Source organism: Varanus komodoensis, unplaced genomic scaffold (assembly GCF_004798865.1).
Source record: "Varanus komodoensis strain SLA01 unplaced genomic scaffold, ASM479886v1 scaffold15, whole genome shotgun sequence".
Classification (NCBI taxonomy): domain Eukaryota; kingdom Metazoa; phylum Chordata; class Lepidosauria; order Squamata; family Varanidae; genus Varanus; species Varanus komodoensis.
In genome coordinates this window covers 14,049,935-14,062,131 of record NW_025335440.1, presented here as the reverse complement: position 1 = coordinate 14,062,131, position 12,197 = coordinate 14,049,935, and the positions used below count along the sequence as shown (strand labels likewise).

Here is a 12,197-nt window from a genome sequence, read left to right as displayed (position 1 = left end):
TTCTTTCTTCTTCAGTGATAAAGTCAATCTATCCATTTCTGCACAGTCCAGGATCTTTTTTAGAATCAGTTCATCGGTGGGTAGTTCCTCACTTTTCCAGTGTTGAGCGAATGCAATCCTCGCCACAGTGATTACATGTAAAATCAAATCCATTTCTTGTTTACTAATGTCCTCCGGTATAATGCCTAATAAAAAAAACTTCAGGTTTAAAAGCTAAGGATTTTTGTAACATTTCCTCGAGCCATTTATGTATTTTAATCCAGTACTTTTTCACATTATCGCAAGTCCACCACATATGATAAAAAGTACCCAATTTATGTTTACATTTCCAACATCCATTTGGAAACATCTTAGCTAATCTATTTGGCGACAGATACCATCTATAAAACATTTTATACAAGTTTTCTTTATAAGAAGTTGCTAATGTTACCTTAATATTTCTCTCCCACAGCTTTCCCCACTTTTCTAATTCAATATTATATCCAAAATTTTGTGCCCACGTTATCATAGTTTCCTTAACCTGTTCGTCTTCCATTTTCCTATCAAGTAAGAAGTCATCTAATATTTTAATCATTTTCTCATCTGATTTAAGCATCACTTGATCAAATGCTGTTAAGTCCTTATAAAAACCCCATGCTTTACAATCTTTAGCATATCTTGATTGTATCTGCATCTTATGGCACCAAGAGATATTAGATCCCTGTTCTTGTGTTTCTTGATTCAAGTTCAGCCCTCCATCCTTATCCAAAATATCATCATATCTTATAATCCCTTCAAAATTCAATGCATTTGGATACACAAAAGCTTCCATGGGTGAAAGTCATCTTGGTAATTTATTATACAGTTTTATCTTGAACTTTTCCCACACCGACATTAATGATTTTCTAATATAGTGACTTAAAAAAGAATCATGTGACTTAGCCTTCTCATACCACATATAAGCGTGCCAACCCATTTGCAAATCATGCGCTTCAAGATACAAAATTCTCTTATTTCTTAAAAGTTATCCATTCTTTTAGCCATGTTAAAGCAGAAACTTGATAATACAACATCCAATCAGGGAGACCAAAATCCCCGTTCTCTTTAGCTTCCTGAAGAATTTTTAATTTAATCCTTGGTTTCTTCTTTCTCCATATAAATCTTGAAATTTTAAATCATCAAAAAAATTTCTATCAATTTTTATGGGAATCATTTGAAATAAAAACAAAAGCTTTGGTAATATATTCATTTTAACAAGTGCTATTCTTCCCATCAAATATAGTTCCAAATTAGCCCATTTTCCCAGGTCACTCTTAATATCCTTCAATAGTTTATCATAATTGTCTTCTTTCAGAGTAGTACACTTAGCTGTAAGATAAATTCCTAAATACTTAACCTTTTTGACAATCTGCAAATCTACTTGTTCTTGCAGGGTTTTTCTCTGGTCTTGTGTAAAATTTTTAACTAACAGTTTCGTCTTTTCTCTATTTATTTTCATCCCCATAACCTCGCCATATTCTTCAATCCTTTGTAGGAGTTTAGGCATTGTTGCAAAGGGTTCCTCCATTACGAAAACCAGGTCATCTGCAAATGCTTGCAATTTGTAGCTTTCATCTCTAATTCTGGTACCTTTAATGTCCGCATCATCCCTGATATTTCTATTCAACACTTCTAAAATCAGTATAAACAACAGAGGTGATAGCGGGCATCCTTGTCTTGTACCCTTTTGTATCTCTATAATCTTTTATAGGATTAAATTCTCCATTAATTATAATCCTAGCTGACTGCTTTTGATAAATGCTTGATATTGCATTAATAAACTTTTCACCAAACTCCATCTGAGCCATCTGTTGCTTCATAAATTGCCAACTGACATTATCAAAGGCTTTCTGAGCGTCCATAAATAATAGAGCCATTGGTTTTTCCGTATGTATCTGATAATACTCTAGGATATCCAAGATAGTGCAAAGAAGAGTTAATTATTCATATTAACAAATAGTTGCAGTAGCATCAACAAAATAACAAAGTGATCCCAAGTTCAAAAATTCTCACCTTCAACCAAGATCTAAATCTGCCAATGAAAACTCTGTGTCTTTTGGCCTTGCAATTAATCCAAGGTCATAATCCTCACTGGCACTGCCAATATACAAAACACTGAGAAATACTGCAATACACCAACCAGCAGGGGGCAGCAAAAAGGCACCAGCAGTTCCTTTTAGTCTATACAGCTTCTGGCAATAAGATCTGCTGACAGGGATACCGATTGTCAGAAATCTCTCAGTAAAGTTCTAGAAAATAGGGATTATAAAGCAAGATCCATGCTAGTTTAGCCTAGAAACTCCCTTTCTAGTAGTGATTTCTCCTCACAGAAATTGTTGGAATTATAGGATCTCCACTGAAAAGCTTTGCAAATCTCTTTTTAGAGACCCTGCAGCATCAAAATCTAGCAGCTGTCAGTCAGCTTTTCACTCATTACACCATAACTGGAGAAAAATTGTCATCATCTGTATCTCCTCTCCTCACAAGTGCTTCACTCTGTGTTTCCAGTACCATGTTTTCTCAGGGTGAGGATAGAGGAAAAACCACAAGGATTCCAGCCACCAATTTGTTTTTTAACATATTGAAACAGTTAAAACATATATAGCAATTCCACTCAACATGCTAATCTGCTTGTTTCACAATGTGTATTGGGTTGACTTAGAAGTATATTACATGTCTCCCCGTTTGGTGTCTTATTCCTCCCTGCCACACCACCAGAGTTCTACAATACAATAAAAGCAAGAAAACAATTTAAACAGTAAAATCACTGATGTCTGTAGCCAAATGCCTTTTGAAATTAAAAAAAATGTTTCTGAGAATAGCTTTGTACTTCATCTGTGAAGTGCATTTTGAAGTCCTTAAGCAGTAGAAGTAAAGGTCCTATTGCTTCATCATCACTTATGATGAAGGAGGTTCAAACAAAGCCCAAGTGCCTTCTCTTTCTTTCAACCAGAGAAGTTTAGACCATATGAAACTAACAAGCTGTTTTGGTTCTCATTCACTTTTTGTTTAGCATGATATGATGCTGTTATATAACCTGTGTGACTTATGCTCTGTTAAGAAATTATCATCAATTCTGCCAACATCAATTTATTTACCTTTTGAGAATTGAAAGGGATTAAGTTCTGGCTAGATAAAAGAGTTGCAGTCAGAAGCACGGATAATTCATTAAGGTGTTAGTGTGTGTGGGGGGGGGGAGTGCCTTGTCTTTCAGGGCAAGTATCCAGAATATCATATCTGGATGCTTGATACTTGGATTCAGAGTTCCCTAGAACCATTTAGCTTCACTGGGTGATCCAAGGTCCAAATATTATGAGATGGGGGAGGGGAGCTAATCTCTAAATTTTCTTCACTGCACATATACTTCTATAAAATTCTACCACATTCTCCCTTCCCATCTGACCTGCCAGCCTTTCTTCAGGTCCCAACCTTTCTCCCCAGACCACCTTTTCACACTGCTAAACTATAATTTCCCATCAGCTCTGCTTTTTGAGATTACAGTTTGTCTGTGCTGCATGGTGAAAAGGGGTTTCTTTTTCTCACCAAGTAGCATGGAGATGCAATGAACTGTACACTACAGAAGACATAGCTGTCTCCCTCCTTAGAAAGTTTTCAGTTTTTCTGTGCTGATGAGGAACTTTGTCAAAACCTTTTTGAAAGCCCAAGTAAACAAAGTCTAGTGGTTCATCCCTATCCACATGCTTATTGGCAGTCTAAAAGAGCTGTAAAGAGTTAGGCAGGGCTTAATTTTGCAGAAGCCATGTTGATGCTTCTTTAGTGAAACCTGTTCTTTATCAGGCATAGGAACCTCAGTGTGCAGACTACATAGATATAAACACATGTACATAGTGGCTGGGTTCAGACAACACAAAAAGCTACTGTGGGCCTTTTTTCCCCTCACCATTGTTGATCTGTCATGTTGACTGAACATGGTATATCAGCATGGTAAGTTTGGTCTTTTAGAAGCCAGTATAAGAAACAATGGTTCTATGGTTATTCCATACCACCATGAGTTGCTATGTTGTCCAAACCCAGGATCATGGCAACTATACATATTCTGGAAAGAGCAGCAACTACAGGACCCACTTCAGGCATCCAGCTTCTGTCTGTGGATCACTAAGAAAGAGACAGGCAACATAGACAAGATACAATGCACCGGGGGGCGGGAGGGGATTGAATTTCAGACACAGTAGCTGATTGGATATGAGCCAACAGTGGGAGGATGGAAACCATGATAAAATATAATTTTAATTTTGTATTTGTAAAGCAATGTATTTTTTGTATTTTTATATTTAATGGTAATTTATTATGTACTATTGTATTTCAATGTATTTTATCATGTTGTAAGCCGCCCCGAGGTTTCGGCAAGGGGCGGCATAGAAATGTTATAATAATAATAATAATAATAATAATAATAATAATAATAATAATAATAATAAAAATAGAAACCACTTAATTGTCAGGTAGATCTTGCAGAAGAACCATAGACCATGTAGAGTTGCTTGTCTTGTGTGAGCACAGCCAGTGTCTGTTACCAAACGTATCTGACATATGCATTTTCCACAAAGTCCTTTGGCCTCCTTGACTGGCTATCATTTTCTGGTTTTATCTTATCTCCATTGGCATGATAGAAACGTTTTCACCATCCCATAAGGATGACTCATCTCAAACTGGATACTTTCCAGTTGCTGTCTCCATTCCCCTGGGATGAGTCTTGAGAGTTTTTTAAACATAGAAATCTTATATGATGCCACCAAACTATTTATTCTTGTTACCAATGTTACAAGAATATTGAGATGCAAGTGTATGAAAGTGCTTCCTGCCTTTCTACCATAGCTTACATGCAGAATCTGTTATTTCCGCTTCCTGTAACATATTTAATAGCCTAGATCAGGGGTCCTCAAACTTTTTCACCAGGGGGCCAGTTGAAAGGTGCTGGTGCTGGGTGCAGGCCAGAAAGGTGGTGCCGGCAGGGTGTGCGGGCCAGCGCAGTGGCGGCAGGAGTGTGCATGCTGAGGCGGGGGCAGGCACATGCGGCAAGGGGAGATGAGGAGAGGCGGGGGCAGGCATGCGCTGCGATGCACCAGTGGGTGCGCGAGGCAGAAGCTTGCTCGCTTCGAGATCGTTTTCTCCGAACAAGTCCAAAATGATCTCTGCGCAAGCAAGCCACCACCTCCCTGTGCGTGGGGTGAGGCGGGTGGTGGCAGGCGCGGGCACGTCATGTCCAAAACCTCTGGTGGGCTGGATAAATGGGCATGGCGGGCTGGATTCAGCCCGCGGACTATAGTTTGAGGACCCATGGCCTAGATTGTCTCCTGAAGACACATTCTTTGTAAGAAGCAAGATGAAGATACTGTTGTTTGAGTTTGTTTGTTTGTTTGTTTAAGAAGTCTGTTCTCATTATCAAAATAGATCCCATCGACAAAATAGGATGCACTCCTGATTTATTTTATTTTATTTAAGAATAGCTTAACACTTTGATTCTAATCATGCTGACTTGGAAAGCACAGAGGGAGTTGTATCCTACTGAATTCTAACACATCCCTTCCTACCCTTATATGTACCAGGAAACAATGCTTTACATTTTGTTTTATTATTATAAGTGGTTTAAAACAAATGCATATTTTAAAATATCAGGAGGCAGAAGCTTCTGAATGCTGTTATTGTCTCACTATAAATTATTTGCTAGCCTTCAGTTTCTTTATTAGAAATACATTTTGACTGTTGGTGACAGAGAGAATGTATTACAGGATAATGGAGTGGTGCAAAAGAGTGTTGTTTCTCTACTGAAATACTGAGCTATATAGTAATGACCTCTGGGCAGAAAGTAAAATGTATTTAAGAAAAAGAACAGTAAATTTCTTATAGAGCATAGCAGTTCATTTTAGGCAAGCCTAGCATCAGCACCCCGTATGCTTGCATGCTTTTTGCAAAGCAAAAGTGACTTTAGGTGGGGATGGTTCCTTGTGTCTTTAACTGAGGGATGCATATATTTTTAAAGCATTGATTTTAATGCAATTTTTTCTGCATTTATGTGGTAGGCAGCAGAACCACCTCCAGATCCATTGCTCTGTTGGACCTCTGATCAGGTGGGAGATGCCAGTTTTTTTAGCACCCTTCTCATTGATTACAATGGGATCAATAGAGCTGGTATGGGGTCTTACTAGTTTTTGGGATGTGACACAGAAATGATGGGGCATAGGATGCACCTCCAACATGCTCTTCTTCTTTGTCATGATCAGTTGATACATTGCATTAATATTTAAAGTAACAAAGCAAATAACAGGCTTGCAGTTTTTTCTGCCTTCTGATGATGAAATGTATTTTTTCTGAGCTATCCACTGCTCCTGCATTCATTCCAAGGGCTATGTGGAAAAATTCAGCTGTGTTTGAATGACACCCATGAGCTATGGAAGATGCTAATTGTTAATGTTGAAACAGATAATGGGTATTTTGTATATCTTTGGTTTATCAAAGGAACAGAATTGTTTCTGAGATTGAGCTGGTCGCCACTGGAAGTCTATGACAATTGATGAATATGTACTACTACATATGTGTGCCCTTACTTTACACTTACCTTTGTTCTATAAGAGTAATTGAAGCTAGCCAAAGAGCAAAATTGTATTCATTTTGATATTTGTATACCCTTTCTACTTCCGGAGGGTGTTTGCTACTCTATTGCATATTAACATCTGAATGCTCTGATCAGCCATACCACTACTACCTTTGCAACTCATTTTGACATTCACTTATGATTTTCTACCCTCCAGAAATATTATAGTTTATGCGTAGAAATGATAGCAACGAAATGCCAACAACACATTGTATGACTTTTCCTGTACCTCTGGGTAAAAATAATATTATGGTGTTAAGAAAAAAGGCCATTCCAATTTCTGACACCTATCATCTTCCACACATTTGAACCACTGTCTTCAGGAGTGAAGGATCTAATTAACACACAAGCCCCTGAGTCACTGTGACAGCCTGCTTTCATGGTGACTTGTAAAGAATCAGAGTTCTACCCACTACCATGCCTTGAAATTCAAGGGTGGCTTTTTAATGAATAACTCAGTTACAGCATTTTCCAATACCATAACTCCTTTTTGTTGTTACTCTAATTGTATTACACACCTGGAAGAAAACATATTTAAAAGTCAATGATATATCCTTGTTCTCCATGTTTGTCAGAGTGTCCCTTGAATTCCTTAAGGTAGGGAATATATGGGATTTGTAAAGAATCAAGAATGTTACTCTTCTAGATTGGGTCCTAATGAAAGACTCTATTATAGAAACTGAAAAACCCTTAGGGCACTATATGCATTCTTTTCAGGGTGCCTTAAAATGTGAAGAGCAACATTTTCAGCCTAGAATACAACTCATACACCTGCTGATGTAACATGCATCTTGCTCATAACTAATTAGTCATGATGTGGGAGATATTTTTCATTGCAGTAATTAAAAATAAGAGGCTGAAAGGGTTAGGGTGGGTGTTGCAAGAAGGGGTTTTTTTGTGCACCTTTCTGTTTCAGTTCATTAGGAAATTCTGCAATAATGCCTGATGCTGCTATAATAATTTTTGAGGTACTGATTCAGGTGTTGAATGATATAAGGGAATGGCATTATTATAATCTGTTAGGAAGAACCCTATCACCTAATTTTTTAAAAAGTCCAACTAGCTTTCTTTGGGTTTACTGCTTTTTGTCTATTTTTATAACCTGCCACCATTAAGAAACATCGCTTTGCTACACCATGTATCATGAACAGCTCTGCAGTGGAATACAGGGCTTTGTGTGTGAGTGTTTGAGAGAGAGATGTAAAGGTATAGGTATGTCTGTGAGTATATAGCAAAAATTTGGTGAACATTAACAATGCCAGTAAAATTTTATTAACACAAGAATTAAGCGTTAAATGTAACCACTTGCTGAAAACACACTAGTGAATGTCAAAAAGCTCACTTAATATTAATGAATACTTGAAGTAATTTATCTCTGATTTTGACTGCCAAAAAAATCATATATACTCTCACAATTTTCTAGTTGTAACGTTTTTAGTAGTGAATAAGCCAAAACAAATTTACTGTTAACCTAAAATTTTATCATTTTGGTTTTCAGAAATCTATTTCTGAGTTTAAAATATAGTATATATGTGGTATGCAAGAAGGCTTGAAGACAAGTTAATTGAAGACAAGAGCACCAGACCACACCCATACCCACACACCAAGGCAAATGGACTTCAGACTCCTGATCATTCTGTACAGGACAGTGTAGTCAGTTCTGTTGTTTGTTCTTGAATTTATAACAGCTATGTCTCCTTTCATTGAGCAAGAATTCATTTTAGAAACTAATGAATTTGGGGGGAAAAGATTTCCCTAGCCATTTGAGAGAGTCCTACAATTTACTTTTGCTGTTGGCCTCCAGCCTTCTGTTGCTATTTTCCTCCCTCCACCTTTCTTTCTTTTCTTTTTAAAGCTGCATTACATTTTTTTATTGAGGACCAAGATGAACTGGTTCCTGCATCATTGGGCCTATTACACTTCCTAACAATTCCATTTACACCTTATTGTTTGTCTCATTGCTGGAAAATTCAGGTGATTCATCATGCCCAGGGAAGCACCTGATCCCATTTCCCCTGATATCACAATCACTGTGTGGCAGGAATACTGTAAGTGTTGGCTTTCAAACTACCTAACAGGCCAAGGTGATAACTCTATTGGGACTTACAGCTGCTCATGTATTGATGAGTTCCATTTTTGTAATGCGGTGTTTTCTTGCTTTCTTTCAACAGTTCTCTGAGTGAGGAAAAGGGTTTGGAGTTAATAAAAGAAGTTGCCGGCCTTCTGAAGCTCCAGATGACAGCCTTTGCTGATATCAAGTATGTGCACAGAGTTAATTAATTACTTAATTAATTAGACTTCTATGCCACCCAATAGCTGAAGCTCCCTGGGTAGTTTATAATGGTTTCAAGCAGGACCATAATACAATAAAAAAACACATAAATTTCCATAATACAAAGTTTAAAACAGTATCATATTTTACAACAATTTAGCAGCTAAAACAGCATTTGCACATAGCTGAACCCTATTAATCTTCCCTTAATTTCTTGTTTGTCTCAACACCAAAATCTATCATATGGTGAAAAAGATAAAAAGCAAATTACATTGACCCAGTTTTTATGAATTATTTTATAATACTGTAAATGGTGGAGAGAGATTATTTTTCTCACACTCACATTGTTTAGGAAAGGGTCATCAAATGAGGCTGATGGAGATTTCATTTCTAACTCTCATGGCTAATAGTTGCTGATATATTTGTCTTAGGCCTTTGAAGCCATTTAAACATCACATTTTGCTGTAGTAAATTCTGAAAGTAATTATTTTTATGAAGATGCACTGTCTTTTATATATTTGCCTATCAACCTCACTTGTATGATTAAGGAAGATGCTGCTTAGGTTTTCCTCCATGCTGTTGCCATCATATGTTAGAAGAGAGAATGTGTGTCTTTCCTAGAGGGCAGAAGAGAATAAGTTATATCTGATAATAGTTAAAGGTAAAGATTGGTATTTGTAAAATGTATAGAGTCAACAGCACTATCATTAACAAGAGGCATCAGGAGAATGCTTCTGAAATCACATGCACTTTCCCCTCTGTTCATTTTAAAGTGTGCAGAAACCTCATGTGCACACAGCACTTTCCATAAAGTCAGGAATTCAGTGCACATGTGCCAACTTAACCCCCTGTCCTTTGCAGCCATCACGTCTGAAAAGTGCTTTAGCTGAAGAAAATATGTTTAAAAAGAAGGTTAGAAAAACAAGCAAACCAGAAGCTGAGTTTCACCAGATGTGAGAAAAAGGGAATTGGGTGATGCTTCATGGACACCCAAGGAAAAAGAGCTGCCAAATGAAATTAAAGGCCAAGGACATACCATTTCCCCTGATCTATAACATACTAGTTTTGAAGGGAGTCAATAATGTTGCACTTAGTTTTAGCATGGCCAACAAAAGTTTATAATTGCTTATTCCTTTAAAAACACTTTCAATTTCTTTCATTTTTGGGTGTTTGACAGACTAATTTCATAGCCTTTTTCATGTTATTTATAATTGTGATAATCAACTTACATTTTGCTTGTTTTCTCACATACTGTATAAGACATGACTTGGGATCTTAAGCTATAATTCTGTTCTTTTTGTTAAGAATATTTTTTCCTTGAACTCTGGGGTTTGTTTCTGAGAAGACGTGCATAGTTTGCATAGTATTTAGACATTGCATAAACTCTTAAATTCAATAGTGCAAGATATTGTGATAGCCACTAGTGTGGATTGCCTTTAAACAGGACACAGTATTATCATGGAAAATACAGCTATTGATGTCTACTGGTCGTGATGGCTATTTAATACCTCTAGTATCAAAGACATTGTTATTGCGGCTTTTGCCAGGAACTGAGGCCCATGTGCAGCAGCCTTCATTTGCACTGCTGCATTTGATGTGAAAGAAGGTAGCTGGTTGCACAGCTTCATTCTGTGAGCATTTGTAGACTCACTCATGGCTTTTTCATGCTTTCTAAGATAGTCTGAGCATGAGAGAAAGTCCACAAATGTAAGAGGGATGGATTACCATGAGTTTGTTTCCAACTGTATTCTATGGTATATGTGGCATTTGTGCTATGAAATATGTATATATTTGTGAAATAAATAATCCCCAATATCAATACGTTGAAAATTGGCATCATAGCTGGTAGTCTGAGCTATTTCCTTGATCTTTTATGGAACTACTAGTTATTTTTAAACTGTTTTGTTAATTGTTCTGCAGCTGTGAAACAAATTCCGTTACTTTGTACTACATCATTAGGAACCATTAAAAATATTAACATGCTGGCATAATTATGCAAGCGGACATAAAATGATAAGTTTGATTTTATAATCAAGGTATGAATGTCTGTGGCCTCACGTGATTGATTGCTTGACAAGTATAATAAAGATGGAGGTGGATGACCATATGAGATCATATTCTGTTAGTGGTTTCCACCATAATGTGTGTTGTGACAATGTTTTCCTCTCCTAATTTTTTGGCACATTCTATTTTGTATCTTGAGATACAACAGTAATCTCAGTTGAGTCCTGTGTGGGAGTCAAGGACAACATGAAACCAAGATGTGTGGATATTTGATTTAAATTTTTTTTGCCCAATGAAAATGTGTAAATTGTAATCAAGTTACAAAATTTTAAGTTCTTTGCTGTGGTCTCTGTGCATCACACATATGGATGCTGCACCTGCACAGTGCCACATTTGGGAAGATTCCTCTAGCTAAGTCTAGAATTTTTGCTGCGAGCCTTGCCCCCCCCCCCCCCGTTATATAAACAGATGGGCTCCTACCATTTTCTCAATTTGCTTTCAACTGCCATTTGCAGTACCTCTAGCTTACAGTTACCTCAGCCTTTTCCTCATAAAGTTGGTAACTAGTAATCAATTTCTGCTTGGTTTGCTACATGAAAGCAACATACTTGAAGTTCAGATTTTGTCTGCCTGTATAACATTTTAGTATTGTTATGAACTTGCTTTAAATTTGTCTCCCCAAAGTTCCATTAGGACTCTAGGAAGTTGTCTGACACTGACTCAGATCCTTGGTCCCTCTAGGAAAGTGTTATTGACCTTGACTAGCAGCAGAATTCCTTAGTTTCTAGCAGGAATTTTTTCTACAGGCAGTAGTAGAAAAAAACGAACCTTCTGCATGCAAAAAGGTACTTTACTATTGAACTTTAGCCCCATTTACAGTACTTGATCTGCAAACAATTGAAGGCAAAAGGAAAAGGGGATGGCAGAGGTTGAGGTGGCTGGATGGGGTCACTGGAAAGGTAGGTGTGGGCTCAGGTGTACTCTGGGGGATGGTGAAAGACAGGGAAACCTGGAGGAATGTTGTTCATGGGGTCATGAAGAGTCAGGCACGACTTTGCAACTGAACAGACCAGTTGTTGTTAGTCACGAAGTCGTATCCAAGCCATCGTGACCCCATGGACAACATTCCTCCAGGCCTTCCTGTCCTCCACCATCCCCTGGAGTCCACCCAAGCTCACACCAACTGCTTCAGTGACTCCATCTAGCCACCTCATTCTCTGCCGTCCCCTTCTTCTTTTGCCATCTATTGTTCCCAGCATTAGACTCCTCTCCAGGGAGTCCTTCCTTCTC

At 37.6% G+C, this 12,197-nt stretch overlaps 1 protein-coding gene across 1 annotated transcript in view; it reads left to right on the top strand.

Annotated features, from left to right (window-relative positions):
* The window catches only part of PTPRN2 (protein tyrosine phosphatase receptor type N2), a 548,843-nt gene that overhangs the window by 117,147 nt on the left and 419,499 nt on the right, over nucleotides 1–12,197 (top strand). The window contains exon 9 of the mRNA XM_044425007.1: nucleotides 8,803–8,889. Coding sequence (XP_044280942.1) covers nucleotides 8,803–8,889 — 87 coding nt within the window. The remainder of the gene's footprint in view (nucleotides 1–8,802; nucleotides 8,890–12,197) is intronic.